General features: G+C 35.6%; 3 protein-coding genes across 3 annotated transcripts in view; all 3 read right to left on the reverse strand.

The window, feature by feature from the left end:
* The window catches only part of LOC107702282 (carboxypeptidase E-like), a 21,464-nt gene extending 20,110 nt beyond the window's left edge, over positions 1-1,354 (reverse strand). The window contains exon 1 of the mRNA XM_016504538.1: positions 933-1,354. Within this exon, the coding sequence (XP_016360024.1) occupies positions 933-1,173 (241 nt within the window). The 5' untranslated portion in view covers positions 1,174-1,354. The remainder of the gene's footprint in view (positions 1-932) is intronic.
* Positions 1,355-4,598: 3,244 nt separating this feature from the next.
* LOC107702386 (methylsterol monooxygenase 1-like) lies at positions 4,599-8,585 on the reverse strand. Its single transcript, XM_016504692.1, has 6 exons — positions 8,524-8,585; positions 7,591-7,864; positions 7,305-7,453; positions 7,061-7,187; positions 6,366-6,520; positions 4,599-4,981 (listed from the first exon to the last, which is right to left on the reverse strand). The coding sequence occupies exons 2-6, from the start codon at positions 7,843-7,845 to the stop codon at positions 4,792-4,794; spliced, it is 876 nt and encodes a 291-aa protein (XP_016360178.1). The 5' UTR covers positions 7,846-7,864; positions 8,524-8,585; the 3' UTR covers positions 4,599-4,791.
* Positions 8,586-10,234: 1,649 nt separating this feature from the next.
* LOC107702385 (kelch-like protein 2) overlaps positions 10,235-19,123 on the reverse strand; it is a 17,709-nt gene continuing 8,820 nt past the window's right edge. The window contains exons 7-15 of the mRNA XM_016504691.1: positions 18,258-18,374; positions 18,028-18,177; positions 16,583-16,700; positions 15,049-15,246; positions 14,750-14,851; positions 13,226-13,354; positions 12,995-13,135; positions 12,728-12,871; positions 10,235-10,696 (exon numbers count right to left, since the gene is read on the reverse strand). Of these exons, the coding sequence (XP_016360177.1) occupies positions 10,668-10,696; positions 12,728-12,871; positions 12,995-13,135; positions 13,226-13,354; positions 14,750-14,851; positions 15,049-15,246; positions 16,583-16,700; positions 18,028-18,177; positions 18,258-18,374 (1,128 nt within the window). The 3' untranslated portion in view covers positions 10,235-10,667. The remainder of the gene's footprint in view (positions 10,697-12,727; positions 12,872-12,994; positions 13,136-13,225; positions 13,355-14,749; positions 14,852-15,048; positions 15,247-16,582; positions 16,701-18,027; positions 18,178-18,257; positions 18,375-19,123) is intronic.

The following is a 19,123-nucleotide window of genomic DNA, read 5'->3' on the forward strand; positions in this document are numbered from 1 at the left end:
GAACTTTGAGCTTTGTAACTTTGCAGATCTTTTTTATGCTCAAACAGCAACATTACAGACTGACTAAAGTTGAAAAAGTGAAAAAGCATGATAGGACCCCTTTAATTACCTGTCTTGTGCAACCATTATGAAAATGGCACTGTGTAGGCCTACAACAAAGACCTGCATGTGCACTTCAAGAATACTTCTTTTATTGTAAGACTCTCTGGAATACTTTAGTCTGATTGGCTCCATAACATTCAGCAGCAATCAGGTTTTTTTCCTGAATAGTGACAGCTGACAACACTGTCAACCGAAGGCTCCTTCATACTTTGCTCTGCGGTCTCTAAGTAAGCTAATAAAATGATATAACCGATATAATCAATATTTCAGTGCGATTCTGCAACCCTCGCAAAATGGCGCCCACGCGCACAGGCAGACACACCAAAGCGCACTGCGCGTCGAGCAGCGATTGACATCCGTGCGATGATTTATCAAACACTTGGAACATCATTAAATGACACAGCACACACCATTGTGACCATGCAAAACCGTTTCTAATGCAATCACTGTTGAATTTCAATAGGCCATTTGCATTACAAATTTGAATGTTAAAATAATGAATTTCAATAGCCATCGAGTAAATAGATGTCTGGTTCGCCATGGGAGCAGAGGCTGTTATCTCCTCGCCTATATATTTTAAGAACCAAATGTGTCGTCTGCAAAGAGCTTGAAACGTGAAATAGCCTACATATACAAATGGCAATATGGCTCATAAGAAGGGCGACTGTCATCTGAGAACCCCCCTTTACTGATTTTTTCATGTAAAATGGATAAACATGGCACACAAAGGAAAATGCTTGCTTGTGCTGCTCTACAGAGATTCATTAGTTAATGCAACCATGTCTGTCTTCCTTTATTATAATCTGACATAACGAATGATCATCTCTCACCAGGCTCGTGGATCCCAGGGTTGTCGCTCATCTCCAGCACCAGAAGCTCTCGGCCCTCGTAACTCTCCCCCACCGTGTAGATGCGGGTGATGGAGGGGCACTGCAGCCACACGGACACCAGCGCTTTCCGCATCTCCTCGTATCGGTGGTACTCAAACGAGATTCCTCCTTCCCCCGCAGCATCCCCGCCCGAGGCCAGAGCCAGCATCAGCAAAGCCCCACAAAACACCGCCGCTGTCATCACTCCCGTCTCTCAAAGCACTCGATCCTTCTCTCTCTCTCCGCCTGTTTCTATTCTGTCGCTCTTGGCACCACTGTCAGTCTTTCTTTTCTTTCCTGTCTGCTTTTCCCTCTCTCGTTTTCTGTGTCGTGTCCCGTATAGAGCCGCAGAACTGATGCGCTGCTACCCCTGCAGGGGCGTGGCTTCAGTAATGACGACAGTGTTGCATAAAGTATCCAGATGAATTAAAAGACACTCTTATGGATATCGACTCAAGTAAAGTTAAAGTAGCTCATTAGAAAAATACATAAGTAAACGCATTACAGTAACTGCTATCAAAAGTGTCATGTAGATTTGATAAATAATGGCTAAGCTGATAGATAGCTGAGTGGTGGGTTGCTGTGTTAGGATATGTAATTAATAAACATTAAAAGGATTGCTCACCCAAAAAAATGAAAAACTGTCATCATCATTATTCACTCATCATCCTCGTGTCTGAACTTTTTCTTCTGCAGAACATAAATTGATTTTGTTGTTGATCTTGGTTAATGTTAATTATTGTTAAATCATGTTAATTAACTAGGCTATACCATTAATGAATATCTGACAATAATGTGTCTATACAGTCATAAACTCTGGTCCCACTTTATATTAGGTGTCTTTAAATACTATGCACTTAATAATAAAATAATGAATAGGTGCAATGTACCTATTGTGTTCATGTTACATTGCGATTGAGGTTGGATATGGGTAAGGTTAGGGACAGGTTTGGTGGTCTGGTTTGGTTTAAATGGTAGAGGTGGGGTCAACCATGTAATTATAGATTTAACTACAGAAATGAATTACAGATGTAATTACAGGATGGTATTTTCAAATATAAGTACAATGTTAAAATATGCATGTGTACAATAAGTGCATTGTATCAAATGATTAATTTAAAAGCACATGGTAGTTAAGGACACTTAATAAAGTGGGTCCTAAACCCCTACTTCAGTAATACATTTTATACTTGTGTTGTATATTAAAGTAAAATCCATTGTTTACACAAGGAAGTGATTATAATATAATTACGAGAGAAACTGGGATGCAATACCCAGCTAAACTTTTAATTAGGATTACAGACTATGAAAAAAATCATTTACTTCATGATAATGTCTTGAGTTATCATTATAGATACTTGACATCACAGAAACGTACAAAACAAAGAAATATATTATTAATATACATATAAGCTATAACTACATATATAATAAAAAGAGATTGTTTAATACCCCTCACAAAAAGTACTGTGGCAGTACCATAATGAAGTGATGTATCAGAGGGTAATACCACACACAGCATGATATGGAATTCATATACTGTGATATTCACGTGGTATGCTGGTTCATGTCCAAAACCCCATGGTGATACCATGGTATTTTTTCGTACTTTGTTGTTGTATGTGACATGTATAATGTAAAGTGTGAGGTGAGTCTCTTTTTGGAAACACAGTAATGAAAAACTTTGATTAGGATCTAAGGTGCCCCCTGCTGGCGACCCACCCACCTCGCAGGAGTTACCCCACGACCAGCTTCATGAGGTACCCTGGAGGTTCCTAGTGCTACACCCCAAGTACTAATCTAAACTAAATGCCAGTGGTCCCCATATAACCCCAGAATGAGCTTGAGAAGCCAGGAACCCATGTAACCAGCGCGCATTAATTAAGAGATATTCCGTATTTATTGCCAATGTTAGTCATACTGAGAAAAAGACAAAGAAAATAAAGAGGGCATTTTCCCTTGAGCTCTGAGTGTCTCTCACTTACTCAGACCTCTTTGCGAACCGGTTTGACAGATTCAAAGCAACTGAATTGATCAATTGGTCTCTGGAATCAAACAAAAACAAAGAAGTAGACCTATATACTAACAAATATATGCAACTACATAATGAAAGGAGTTTCTGTTTAATACCCCTCACAAACAAAGGGTGGATTCAAAAGAATTGAACTGAAGCAAAGGATCCTTTTTGTGATTTTGCAGTTGCCAATGTCATGAAAGGGTCTGGAGAGATGTATCGGTGTAAAAGTATACAGTGGTGTGAAAAAGTGTTGGCCCCCTTCCTGATTTCTTTTTTTTTTGCATGTTTGTCACACTTTAATGTTTCAGATCATCAAACAAATTTAAATAATAGTCAAAGATAACACAAGTAAACACAACATGCAGTTTTTAAATGAAGGTTTTTATTATTAAGGGAAAACAAAATCCAAAACTACATGGCCCTGTGTGAAAAAGTGTTTGCCCCCTAAACCTAATAACTGGTTGGGCCACCCTTAGCAGCAACAACTGCAATCAAGCGTTTGCGATAACTTGCAATGAGTCTGTTACAGTGCTGTGGAGGAATTTTGGTCCACTCATCTATGCAGAATTGTTGTAATTCAGCCACATTGGAGGGTTTTCGAGCATGAACCGCCTTTTTAAGGTCATGCCACAGCATCTCAATAGGATTCAGGTCAGGACTTTGACTAGGCCACTCCAAAGTCTTCATTTTGTTTTTCTTCAGCCATTCAGAGGTGGACTTGCTGGTGTATTTTTTTTGTTTAGTTTTTTTGTTTTGTTTTTGTTTTGACGTGACATGTGGCCAAGTATGGTGACCCATACTTGGAATTAGTGCAGGAAGGGGGCCAACACTTTTTCACACCACTGTACATTTCCTCTGTAGTAATAGAAGTCAACAAAAACATGCATACGAGTAATGTAGAAATTTCCAAAAACTGTATTTTAGCACAATAACATAGTACTTCATTACTGTACACCTCTGTGCATTTAGATAAAGGGAAGGCTGTCTACCCTTTCCATTGGATACTTCGCATACTGTAATATGTGACTATCTATCCACCCCATATGGTTATTTACATACAATAATACTTACACGCTATAGTATGCATTTCCAACCTCATGTGACGCATTAAAAATTGTAGTATGTATATTCTGTTCTGGGACTGTCTACCCTATATTGTGTACATGCTGTAATTTGACGTGTAGGATGATCAATGATAGGGAATGTGAACTGTGATGAAAACACATACATAAGTGTTTGGGAGCTCTCACAGTTTAAATAGAGCACAACTGCAGAGTTTTTTTTTTTTTTTTTCATTTTTTCCCCAAATCCTTTCCAAGGCATCTATATAATATATAGGTGGTCATTGTGGAAAGTTATAAAATCTTTAGCAAAAAATCAGGTAAGGCAACAAAGCAAAAAAAGCCATTACAAAAATAACAATTTAAAACATTGCATCTTTGTTTAGGTGAAAGTAAAGTGCGTTTGAAGAATAATGTCATTATTACTTGAAACAAATGAATGTTTATAATAAATGTGAGCACAGAACACAGGCTGAAATTCTTTCATTCCTAACAAACAGTCTATTGTTGTACCGTGAGCTGTGGGGTGTGTTTTCTCTTTTCAAAGGCACATTGCTGTAAGAAGCTGGCATTGATTCGAATCCAGTCAGTCTGATTTTAAATACTTTACAGTGAGCGAGTGCAGTGGAAGACAATGCAAAAGCATCAGACCAACCAAAGCCCACACAGGAGTCCATGAGAGACAGATTGTTCTGGGTGATGGTGAGGCATCGGTGTACACGAGTGAGTGTATCTCTGTCAATCAGTCGCTCTTCACAGCTTTATCTTGTGTGTAATGTTTCTTAAACTGCGAATCAGTGTTGAAAAGTCTGTCCCACCAGGTGAATGTGGATCCATAGTTGCCCACAAAATTCATGTGGTGGAAGTCATGGAAACGAGCTCCAGCGTAGAATGGAATCAAATGTAGGGGGTTCAGGGGAATGTCGTAACCACTGAAGAGAAGGCAAAAAAAGAGAATGGCAAAGAATGAAACACATACATATAAAGATAAATCAGGAAAAATATTTTATCAGGACATATTGTCCACACAAAACATAGTTTAATTCCTAAGAATAAAAATCTTAGAATTTTCATATGTGACCCTGGAGCACAAAAGCAGTCTTAAGTCGCTGGGGTATATTTGTAGCAATAGCCAAAAATACATTGTAAGGGTCAGAATTATTATTTTTCTTATGCCAAAAATCATTAGGATATCAAGTAAAGATCATGTTCCATGAAGATATTTTGTAAATTTCTAATCTAATTTATTTATTTTATTTTTGTTGAATTATTATTTACTTTTATTTTATTTATTTGAATTTATTTGTATTTATGCTATTATTTTTTATTTAATTTATTTTAATCTTATCTTAATCTTTTCAATTTATTTTTAACATTTTTTTTCCCCTAAAAGTGGAATGTTAATAGTGGTGTATTCAAACAAGATATCTTCTCTTGCTCTCATTTCCCCCACATTATTTAGTACCAGATACATGCATTATTCATCAAAATATATTTTATGTAAAAAAAAAGTTCACACATAAGTTACTTTCACATTGCAATATTGTCTTGTGCTTCACGCGAACACAGGGACTGGTTTTGTGGCCCAGGGTCACATATAGTCAAACTTGTGAATTAGAAGGTGGTGTCCATATATTTCTGGTCATGTAGTTTTATTGTGCACAGGCTTTTAAATGAATGCATTATCAATATAGTGCCCCCTAGTGTTGCAGTAAGTTATTATCAGCATGACTGTGTTGATATTGCCAGCTTTTTTAAAATTTAGTCTTAGTCCTGTCAAATTACCTTTTTAGTTTTTAGCATTTTGTTTAAGTCTGTGAATTTTAATCTAGTCAATGAAACTCACAATTTCACTGAAAATTGTAATCATGATTACATATCGTGATTGTTGTCATTTGAGACATTTCTTTTTACATTTTACATTTCTTTTTTACATTAATTCCTAATATTAATTCCAATAATTAGAAACGATGTTTCTGTTTTTCTATATGTAAACAACAACAAACAAGACTTGTTTTGCCACATTGAGGTTGCATATGAGCATTTATTCAGTGAGCACAATCACAAACAATACAGTCGAGATCCATGTTTGGTTTATTAAAGTTCATCGCTGAGAAGGTCTGACCACAAATTTAGTCGCAGCAAGGCAAACAGCACATTATTACACTTATTACACTTTCATTTGCGCATAGTTACAGTTAGTGGTTCACGATGTTGGCATCGTCTTTTTGTCGTCTCGTCTCATTTTTCAGCATAGTTTTCGTTAAGAAAAGTAAAACTACATCCACATAAATGCAGGGTGTGTACTGAGCTTACCTGTGAACATCAATGGTTTCAAGCAGCCGGAAAGTGACCCAGGCCCAGAGCAAAATCATATGATTGCAGATGACCATGATGCCAATGAAGAATCCAGCCCCCAGAATCACAGTCTCAGCAGGGTGGGCATATTCTGCCTGCATGCCAAATGGAGCCTAACATACACACAAACAAACAGATGATAGATCATATATCATTATTAGGATGAAAATTAAATAAAAAATTAGAATTTGCGAAGAAAAAAAAAAGACTGAAACTATAAATTACTAGTGGTGTAACAATACAGGTTTGGGTTCAGTACAGGTTACAATACAAAATACTTCTAAGACATATGATAAACAGTTAACAAAAGTACTGTTTATTAAAATGCAAAATTTGGTATTTTATCAGGGGTGGATTTGAATAGGCTTGGACTTTGTCCTTCTCCCTCATGCACAGGGCAATGGTGACACCAGTATAGATTTAAATTTGCTTGCAAATTTAAAAAGCTTTAAATATTGTGTTTTATTAACTAGTATTAAATAGTGTATTGTGATATATTGTGAATATTGTGCATAAATTACAATATAAAACGAACATAAAAAAATATTTAATAGTATAAATTCACTAAAATTTAATTATGATTGAACTATCTTGGCTATCTTATTGTTTCTCTGCATATTGTGTGTGTATTTGTGAGAGTGCGAGTAACTTACAGTGAAGTCATGATGGACTTTATGAATGTACTTGTAGATTCTGCGATGATGTAGGGCTCGGTGGAGGAAGTAATGCCATGTGTCCTCAATCACTGCACAACCAAAGCACTGGGCCAATATAAAAGACCTGAGATGGTGAAAGAGATTATAAAGAAAAATGAAAACAAGGCCCACTTGCTTTGGTTAAAGCGGAGAACAACCTCAGGCTCAACCTTGACTGCACTTTATAACCAGGTGTTCTCACCAGCGAGGCATGGAGTCCCAGTCATACGGGATGCTGAAGAACTCAGTGAAGTAATATGTCCCGCAGATGAGCGGTAGCTGGATACAGAAGTGATTAAACAGCAGCATCTTACAGCACTTCCACTGTTTCTCCCATGTCTCTGGTTTATCCTGCAAGCAGAATGACAAAACATATATAAGGAGTTAATAAAAACTTTTTTTTTCTATTTCTAACAACAACAACAAAAAGCTATAAATATTCAATTTAAAATAATAACAGATGAAAAAAATTCTTTGATTGCACATACCGGTTGGATCTTATACTTCTGCATGAAAGGGAGGAACTGGAAGATGAATCCAGGCAGACAGAACAGGAAATAGATCAGTTCATGGACGATGAGCGAGCCCCAGGTGGCGATCTGGAACTTGCTGTAGTTCTGCAGCATGTGATTCCATGCTTGCTTCAGAGGTTCCTGCAGCGGATTTCCTGGAAGAAATGAATCCACATATTCCACCGCCAGAAATGCCGAAGACAGAATGTCGGCTGTGCCGTTCACCTCCATGGCAGCTCCAAATGAGTAACTGTATTTAAACAAATGACATGAATAAAGATCAATGAGGCTCAGTTATCTCTCTCTCAGTGTGTGGCATGCCTGAAGGACAGGTAGTTCATACTGAACTGCATGCATCATATGAGGACAGTGTTATAAAGGAACACGAGTTACAGACAGACATGTTCATTCAGTCTTTTGTCACTAGTACAAGTCTTTCAAATCCTAAGTCAAAGTTTTCAAGTTGGGTTGAGTTTCAAACCAAGTGTTTTGTGACTTGAGTACGACTCCAATTTAAGTGAATTTATATACAGCTAAATTATGTAGATCTTTTCATAAAATTCTTCTTATTATTATTTGGAAAATTCAATTCGCATTTTAAAATTAACAAATAATTATGGTGAGATTTCACATTACATTTCAATAATTTTATATGTATAATATTTTTGTAGCCAGACAAAACAAAATCAGCTCGTCTGGTTGCATAACCATAAATAATCAAATACACAAATCCTTAAATATAACAATATAACTGGCTATTTTACAGTACGTGGGTAATATTATTCTGCAGCTCGAATTATTTAGGGCAGGTAAAAGAGCAAAACTATTTCTTAATCTAACATTTCTAAAAGAACATTACAACAACTATCTAAATGTCTGCATTTCTGCACGAACGCGTTGTTGACTCACCTGTGAGAAGCTCTTCTTCTACCTGCGCTGGCAGTACAGACGCTTTTAATGTTATAGAACTTCACATAGGCCGACCATTGGCCGAGACAAGAGGAGACGATGTGGGAGGGCAGAGGCTGAGCGCTGATTGGCTGTGGCAAGAAGGAGATTGACGTATGCGAGCAGAGACGGTGGCCTGATTGGCTGAGGGAATGAACTGACGATAGTGAGACGTTCAGTTTCCGCAGCAGCAGCCAATCAGAAACGCGCCTGTCTTTCATAATCTATAAACGTGCGCTGACTGGACTGAACCTCCTCTATTATTAAGTCAGGGGTTTTCAGTCTTTTAGATGCTACGGACCCCAAATGATCATCGTCGTGCCCCGAGCCGGGGCCCCCATTCTAAAATTTAGACATCTATATAGCTTATATATATATATATATAGCTTCTTGTATAAAGACCCAAATTAAGACAACGTAAAAAGTATATTATAAACGTCAAAAATATAATTTGGATAATGAAGTTTCTTTAAAATGTAAATTACGTTCCCCCCCCTAATCATTATAGTACTGTATTTATTTACTTATTTGTGTCCATTTTTTAAAATGTGAAAAATGTAAAAAATAAAAATATAATATAATATATATATATATATATATATTAGGGGTGTAACGGTTCGCAAAATTCACGGTACGGTTATTTCCCCCACATTATTTAGTACCAAATACATGCATTATTCATCAAAATATATTTTATGTAAAAAAAAAGTTCACACATAAGTTACTTTCACATTGCAATATTGTCTTGTGCTTCACGCGAACACAGACACTCTCCCACACAAACAAAAAAATGTTAATGCTAAGTGTATTTACTAGAAGCATGTTTATTATTAATGATATAAAACAAGTTATGAAACTTCAAGAACACAACATTCCTCTTGACTGACAATTAATAATACACTGTTGTATATATATTCATTAATAGTCTCGGTGACTGTAGTTAAAAAACTTAAATACTAAACAGCAAGAACAGAACAGAGAAAGTCATTAAAGTTACAGAAAACAAAGAAGGAAAAAAAAAAAAAAAGAGAGTGAAGAAGAAGAAGAGAACAAAAAGAGAAAAAATAAAAAGATTTATATAAGAAACAGTACCTTTATACTTCTTCAGTGTTCAATACCGCTAGTACAGAGAGCACGTCACGCTGGTTAGTGAGTACAGCAGTAGTTTAAGAATGGCACACAGACATCAGTATTTAGAACCATGCAGAGCGCTTTAATACCCAAGCAACCAGCGTCAGTCCACAGTATTGTGCATGCCGAAGCATTCGTGTTAACGTTTCAAATGTCAAAGATCGCAATTCTCGAACAACCGGACAAGAAAAAAGCCAGAGGATATTAAAAGAAGAAAAAAAACAACAACAACAGACGGTTCAAACTTTAAGACTTCAAATGTTATTTGGCAAACAAAGTTTGTTCATCTTCAATAGAGACACTTCTCGCATACAAGCAAGCAAAGTTTCAGCTCTGAAGTTTTGTCATCATCATCATCATCCAACCTTCATAATGAAGATGGTTCGAGTCCAGTGACTTCATAAACAACCTTCCAAGAGGCAACAAAGTGCTGGTCCTAAACTAGACACATTTTCCCCTCAAACTTTATTTGAATAAGCAAAAACCATCAAGAGGTTCCTTCAGATCAAAAGATCAAGCAGCAAAAATCGCTGGCCGTCCCCTCGGCTCAAACACAGGAACGTTTCGTTCACGTCACAGACGCGCTGGCCAAATATTTGCACCAGTCTTTTCTCAGAGTGTTTAGATTCTGCTTCATCAGTGCAATAAACGTCATCATTGACTACTCTCAAACAAGAGAAACAGAAAGAAAAGAGAGATAAAGAGTGTGTGAGTGTATATACTAGAGACAAAAAGAGGTAGTGTGTGAATGCTTGTAGTTACGTATCTGAATGAGTGTGTGAATGTGTGTGAGAGAGAGAGATACAGACACCGAGAGAGAGAGAGAGAGAGAGAGAGAGCCGTATTCTCCAGGCCATGTCCATGGTGAAGCAGTCCCAGGATGAAGCCTCAGCTGTGGTAAGAGCTTCAGTGTGAGCGAATCCTCTGCTGTGCGTCAGCTTCAGCTCCAGTGTTCAACATCTCCACGCAGCTGCTCAGAGAGGCTTATCAATGACAGTCACACCTACACACACACGCACACACACACACACACACACACACACACACAGCGCTCAATACAGTCATTCTACAAAGGCTTTGCTAAATTGATCTAAAATTATTTCAGATATTTATTTATATTAAATTAATTCATATTAATGTTTTCACATGTTTTTTTCTATCATCTAACATCAACAGTCACAAAAAATTCAAACAGAAATGATTTCTCATGCATTGTTGTAGATTTTGGAACTGACATAGCTTGTCAGAGGCTGATACAGATCAGTGCAAATTGGCCAAATATAAGCTTGGCTGATATTTGGGTCTATCACTATTCATTTACATGCAAAAGGATTGAACATTTGTGACTTTGAACACCAGGTCATTTGTGACACTAAACAACCACTAGATGGAGCTCTATTCCACTCTATGCTCTCTTTTGGACTCACGTATCTGTTAAAGGGGTCATATGATGCGATTTCATTTTTTCCTTTCTCTTTGGAGTGTTACATGCTCTTGGTGCATAAATCTAATTTCAGTTATTTAAATCATTTAATATTTCTGTATTCAAAATGTTACATTTAAAACATTAATCTCCACATGAATTTATGAATTTAATTGCACTCATGCCACTTCTGAGCCTCATTAAATGTCTGTAAATGTACCTACAAGCCACTTTAGTGTTCTTCTGTGCCACCTCCGTAGTATACATGAATTTATTAATACTAATTTCATATGATTGGTAACTTCTACTTCTTATTATATTGTTATAAATAGAAATTTTAAAAAGGTTATAAACATACATTTTTCAATTTGACATAGATGAAAATGATGCCATTATAAAGGTAAAAAGAAAATACTCCTGTAAGTCACTTTAAGGAGTCAAATGTCACCTCGTATTAGGAAGGCTAATTTTTGATCAGAATTTTTGATTATTGATCAGAAGGTGCTCCTAAATTTTTAAATTAGGAGGACAAGCACTCCTTACTAAAATTATACGCTAAAAATGAAACTAAATCTGCCAGCAGGTGGCAGCAAGTCACTGATTTTATCACTGAATCATTCATTCGATTGATTCGTTTGAACGGCTGAATCATTCAGGAATGAAGCATGTGACTGTCTTTATGAACTGACGGAAATACTTGAATCCCTGTATTTAGGTTAGTTGAATTGGTATTTGTACATAGAACATGAAGAATTGAATTGTATCGCCCCCTGTATATAACTGTTCATTTCTGTGTGTGTTTCTAAATAAATAAGTAAAGAGTTTTTTCTAAAAATGTCTCAATATTTGATAGTCAAATCAAATAATTAGGCAAATAATAATCTTGTTATTATCATCAAAAAACAAGACAGCATTTAAAATCACTTCATTCATTACCTTGGAAATAGAAGGTGAAGTAGAATACATTGCATTGTGGGACATGTGGTACATTTGGAAAGCATTGCAGGACATTTAGGTATTTTATTACATAACTGTTTAAAAGTTTGTGGTGAGTAGTTTTTTTTTTTAAGATAAGTCTCTTATGCTCACAAATACAAATCACTAACCCTACAGTAACAAGTCATATTGTGAAATATTACTACAACTAACTGTTACAATTAAAATAAAATTTGAATATATTTTAAAATGTTATTTATTCCTGTGATGGCGAATCTAAATTTTCAGCATCATCACTCCAGTCTTCAGTGTCACATGATCCTTCAGAAATCATTTTAATTAGCTGATTTGCTACTCAAAAAACATTTCTCATGATTATTGATATTGAAAACAGTTTTGCTGCTTAATTTTTTGTGGAAACCATAATTTCAGGATATATTTTCAGAATTCTTTGATGAATAGAAAGTTCAAAAGAACAGTATTTATATGAAACAGAAATCTTTAGCAACATTAGAAATACATTTACTATCAATTTTGATCAACTTAATGCATCCTTGCTGAATAGAAGTATTCATTTATTTCTTTAAAAACATACTGACTTCAAACTTTTGAACAAACACTGTGCACTGCTCATAGTACACAAAAAGCAAGCAGTAGTTTGCTTCTTTTCCTGACCTGCGTAGCTGCGTCCTGTGCTCATGCTGGTGGGCAGTAGGGTCCATTTATCAGTGTTTGGATTGTAGAACTCTGCTGAGGCCAGGTTGCATGAGCCATCATCGCCACCAACCACATATAACAGGTTATTCACGGCACACACACCTGAAACACAGACAAATTGATTGAAATATACTGTTAATCCAAAAGCATCACAGCTGTAATTTTTTGTGTCAGCTGACAGACTGATGCATGTTGGGCTGTTCAGCAAGGATTTGACCCACTCACCTGCGTTCCTGCGGCACATGTTCATATCAGCCACCTGTTTCCATGTGTTAGTGGCAGGGTCATAAACCTCACAGCTCTTTCTAACCAAGGGCCCGTCGTGCCCACCTACTGCATACAGCAGACATTTTAACACACCTACACCTGTCCAACACAAACACTTTGTGGTTTACACAGATACAGGTTCATGCCAGCATATGTGAAGGTATGCGTGGGATTGTGTATGAGTGTTACCTGCACCGCTACGGCGGATTCCCATCTCTGCTGTGTAGGACCATTCATTAGTGTTGGGTTTATAGACCTCAACAGTACTCAAACACTGACGTGTTGCTCCGTCATACCCTCCCACTGCATAAAGCAGACCTAAAAAACAGAGTTTGAAATCAGTTGAAATCAGCTGTTCGATATCAAACAAAATAAAAACATAAAAAATAATAAAATAAAAAAAATATATATATATGTTGCATGCATTGCACAAATCTAATTTTTTATATTTTATAATTTAAAAAGATTAAAAATGAATGAAAAAATATTAAGGTAACTTCAAAGCTATAATTATAAAGCTAAAGTTCATGTAATGTTTCATTATCAATCACAAATTAAAATATATTAAGTACAATTATATGTGTTAAACACAATATTAATAATGTACACCTAAAACTAACAGTTTGGGTTGGTAAGATTTTTTAAATATATTTTTTTAAATGCATTATGCTCACCAAAGATGCATTTATTTGATCAAAAATACAGTAAATCTGTAATATTGTGAAATATTATTACAATTTAAAATAAAGGTTTTCTATTTGAATATATTTTCAAATGTAATTTATTCCTGTGATCAAAGCTGATAAAATAAAAAAAAAATATATATATGTTGCATGCATTGCACAAATCTAATTTTTTATATTTTATAATTTAAAAAGATTAAAAATGAATGAAAAAATATTAAGGTAACTTCAAAGCTATAATTATAAAGCTAAAGTTCATGTAATGTTTCATTATCAATCACAAATTAAAATATATTAAGTACAATTATATGTGTTAAACACAATATTAATAATGTACACCTAAAACTAACAGTTTGGGTTGGTAAGATTTTTTAAATATATTTTTTTAAATGCATTATGCTCACCAAAGATGCATTTATTTGATCAAAAATACAGTAAATCTGTAATATTGTGAAATATTATTACAATTTAAAATAAAGGTTTTCTATTTGAATATATTTTCAAATGTAATTTATTCCTGTGATCAAAGCTGAATTTTCAGCATCATTACTCCAGTCTTCAGTGTCACATGATCCTTCAGAAATCATTCTAATATGCTGCTTTGGTGCTCAAGAAACATTTCTGATTATAAACAGTTGTGCTGCTTCATATTTTTGTGGAAACCGTGACACATTTTTCTTCAGGATTCTTTGAGAATAGAAAGTTTAAAAGAACAGCATTTTTTTTTTTCAATTATATAATTATCCTTATCATTTGAATAGCTTTACAATGTAAGCACTAAGCAGAATCAAAACAAAATATGCAAATACACTAATATGGCAATATTCTCGTTATTATAGGTATAATGCAATTTTGTACAATACATAATGGGGTCTCTTGTCTGATAAGGTTGAAGACCCCTTGTTTAGGCCCTTTTGTAACTCAGAATTCATCAGTATCAAAAGGCAAACAAAAGCAGAACAGTCATGTACGTCTATTGGCTGTGGCTGTTCATATACAGACTGCAATTGGCTTCTTGGCAGTCACTAACCTCCAACAACGCCGACTCCAACACTGCTGCGCCGCGTGTTCATGGGACTGACGTGGAACCACTCATTGGCCTTAGCGTTATATGCCTCTACAGTAGCTAAACCTGCAAACGAACATCACCATCATCGATGTGGGAATACAGTATATGTTCATCATCTCAATCTTCATAATAATGAGCACTGTAACCATAACCAGCATAACAGTTATGCACTTCTCCATGTAAACAGTAAACAAATGCTGCTGCAACATCGTGAAAGCATTTCTGATGCAAGATAAATGACTATATTGTGCATGTATTACCTGTGCTGCCATCAAAGCCCCCAACAGCATAAAGCAGTCCGTTGAGGACAGCGGACCCTAGAGTTGACCTCCGGTCCTGCATGCTGCTGACACAACACCACTCATCTTTTACTGGGTCGTACGTGTCCACCGTCCTCACTCGCAACGACCCATTAAAACCTCCGACAGCATAAACAACACCACCCATGTACACCACACCTACACATACATAAAACCATTGTGTCTTTCAAACTTATGATATTAAGAATCAAAAATCATCACATTTTTGCAACAGCTGTTGAGTAAACAAGTACATCTGTATTGGGGCAAGTTGTCACATGCCTTTTAAATGTTATGAACTTACATAATTTATTAACTACAAAACTGGTTCATTCATTATTTTGTATTTCATAACTGATTTCAATTTTTGCTGGAATGTCACGATAGGATGTTTAATATTTAATGGCGGGTTTCACTAGAACAACTTATCCCATATAATGTCACAATATACACTACTGTTTACAAGTTTGAGATGGGTAAGATCTTTTTTTAATGTTGTGAAGGCTGCATTTATTTGATCAAAAATACAGTAAAAACTGTAATACCGTGAAATATTATTACAATTTAAAATTTCCAATCTCTATGTTAATGTATTTTCAAATGTAATTTATTTCTGTGCTCAAAGCTGAATTTTCAGCATCATTACTCCAGTCTTCAGTGTCACATGATCCTTCTAATATACTGATTTGCTGCTCAAGAAACATTTCTGATTATTATCAATGTTGGAAACACTTAACATTTTTGTGGAAACTGAGCCTTTTTTTAATATCAGGACTCTCTGATCAACAGAAAATTTGTCCTTACGTGTCACTTTTGATCAATTTAATGCATTCTTGATAAATAAATGTTTTAATTGCTATTAAAAGCAAATCTCTTAACTTGACCCCAAACTTTCGAATGGTAGTGTATGTTGACACAAAATTGTGTTCAATAAACTGTATCCTTTTTGCAGGGACAATAAGTAGTCAAGACTTGCAGTATGTGCCTATACAAATTCGTGTTTTCTGTATAAAAATATTCATGATGCATAAAAAGTCTGTGTGGTACATATTCTACTTAAGCCTCTTTTGTGATGTAAAGATAATCTAGGGAAACCTAAACTTGAAGTTTCATTTTTATTTTTCACCCACATGCACCAGGTTGACCACCATGCCAATCATCTTGCAGTCACGTTTACAGTGACTGAACATAATTTTCAGCACCGGGGTTAATTAAACAGCGCCATGTTTTTAGCAGCATACACATCCCGACAGACTCCCCAGCAAATAGCATTTCATGCAGCCCAGAGTCTCCATCATTATTTTCAGTACACAGTTAATCAGTATCACCATGACAACCTTTAGAATCGAAGTAATTACAGTAAGCAGTCAAGTCAGTACTGGAGTGATGAAGTGAAGTTCTGACCTGGAGAGCTGCTGAATGTGAGATCAGGTGAGTCATTCTGGTGTCTGCACTGAATGCCAGTCATTGTCAGTGATATGAGCGTGCAGCTCACCTGCTCGACACCGTCTGGAGGGCAGTTCTGCCACTTGGAACCATCTCTCCTCCTCGAAATCATAGCACTCCACACTGCGGATGGCTTTAGGAGCCTGTCCCCCCACCACCATCATCACCTTCAACACACACACGGGAAAAAACTCAAAATCAAAAGCCTCTAATACTGGTTCGCAAAACTTTTTTAAAAATGCTGTCTTAATTATTTTGTTCATGCGTTTTAAAACATGTGACATAAAACATGATTTTTTTTTTTTTTTACTATAACATTTTTAATAAAAGTTTAAATATAATAACTGTAAAAATGTAATGTGTAAACATTGTGAAAATAATGTAGTATATAAAAATTCTTAAAATGTAAACAGTATAAATTCATAAACTGTATGCACTTTTGGGGGAGCTGTGTAATTTTAGTATTATTTATATGCTATTATACTTTTTTATTAATATTGTTATTAATATATTTAGTAATAATAATAATATTTTGTTTTTAATTTTTATTTTTTTTTTGCACCTTTAACACACACATGGGAAAAAACTCTAAATAAAAACCCTCTAGAACACTGGTTCTAAACATTTTTTTTAAATCTAATTTTAATTATTTTGTTAATGTGTTTTAAAACATGTGCCATGTTTATAGAAACATATTGTTTGCACTCATGAATTTTTAACTATAACATTTTTAATAAAAGTTTAAATATAATAACGCCGTCATGTCATAATAATGTCATGTGCAACCATCAAGTAAAACTAATGTAGCATATATAAATTCTTAAATTGCAAACCTTATAAATTCATAAACTATATGCCTTTTTTGGGGAGCTGTGTAATTTTAGTATCATTTATATGCTATTATACTTTTTATTAATATTTTGAATTAGTTTTTTGCTTTTTAATATAACAGTTTAAATAATATAACAGTTGCTGAAGAGGTGGATTAAAATAATAAATATTTAGATCTTTAGTTGTTTTGGCTTATTGTAAATAATTTAGGTCCCTGATCCCCTGTTGAGAAACACTGAACTAGAACTTTCACTACAGTCTCTTCAGGCAGATTTATTTAATAAATCTCTGTCAAAGAGATGTGTATAAGCATCTCTATCATTTAGAATATTTATCACTATTTTAACATTTATATGACATTTGTACAAATCATATTGATTTTATGGCATATGATATTAAACTGGTTAAAACCTAATAACATTTCAATTACCAGTCTTAATACGAAACATTTGACTAAAATCCACAAAGTCCACAAATCACATCAGAGTCATGGACTAGTGGTTGAGCCAAGATGCTCAGATATGACAAGAGTTTGAATCCAGCTTGCGTTATGTACAGAACACATTCCCTGACTTCTGCTCTTCACAGACAATATCAATGAAGATGTCCACAATTAAAAAAAAAAATAAAAAAAAGACCACAATCAAGACTGTCCAGACAAACCTTAGGGTAGCTGATGGGTGTTCTCACTCTGGTGCGGATGGTCTTCATCATGGAGCGCTGCTCGGCCGGCAGCAGGTGGTACTTCATGGCTTCAATTAGGTAGTCTTTACAGGCGCTGCTGTTCTTTACTAAAGTTTCCTCCTCCACCCTCTATGTACACACATGAAATTAAATTACAATTAAAGAACATCAAAGCACATGTTCACTAACGCGTATGCACACACACACACCTGTACGAGGTATTCTCTGGAAAGAAGGGGTAAGCGAACATGTTCCATCAGATGAGCCATGTGTTCCTGACGCACATCTGTGTCATGTGTGACCCACGCTATGACCGCTTCAAACACCTATAAACACACAGGGAGAGCTGATACACGTCTCATCTCTTATACCTGGGATTCAATCACAAATTATCAGCATGAGATACAGGTGTCAACAAGGTCCAAAACATTTTTAGATCTAATAACTGCAGTCACATACAGAGATAGTGTACATGTGACCACATCGCATTTGTAGCATAAATGCTAATACATCCTGGACAATATCAAAGCACCGCCCACTCATCTGTCAATCATCCACTGCAGTGCACTGACAAATGACTAGGCATCCACTAGGGCTGCACGATAAATCGAAATGGAATCGAAATCGCGATTCGACAGAAGCTGCGATTGTCATGCGTATCTTTCAGTGAAGCACGGTTCTGTGATCAGCAGTAAATCTCCATCCAAAGGCCAGAGGCGCTCTCGCGCTGAAACTCCAAATACGCCTCGCAGAAGAAACCCAGAAAATGCCTATCGCTGCAGCTGAATAAACAGAAGATTCAACTGCTTTCATTGATTCAACGTGACTAATAAACACACGACTACGGCAATATACGGTTTATCTGAGTTCTTATTATTATCATTTTCATTAAAATAAAGTATATTTATAATGCAATGCCTTTATCACTGCTTAAATACTATGAAATATGTTGCGTGCCTTATTCTGTGTAAGAAGCCACATCATCTCACAGAAGGATTTATTTCAAACACTCGACTGATGTTATGAAGTGAGTTTGGAGTAAAAATATGTTATTAAATGTGGTATTTTCACATGC

Source organism: Sinocyclocheilus anshuiensis, unplaced genomic scaffold (genome assembly GCF_001515605.1).
Source record: "Sinocyclocheilus anshuiensis isolate Anshui unplaced genomic scaffold, SAMN03320099.WGS_v1.1 scaffold86, whole genome shotgun sequence".
Taxonomy (NCBI): Eukaryota; Metazoa; Chordata; class Actinopteri; order Cypriniformes; family Cyprinidae; genus Sinocyclocheilus; species Sinocyclocheilus anshuiensis.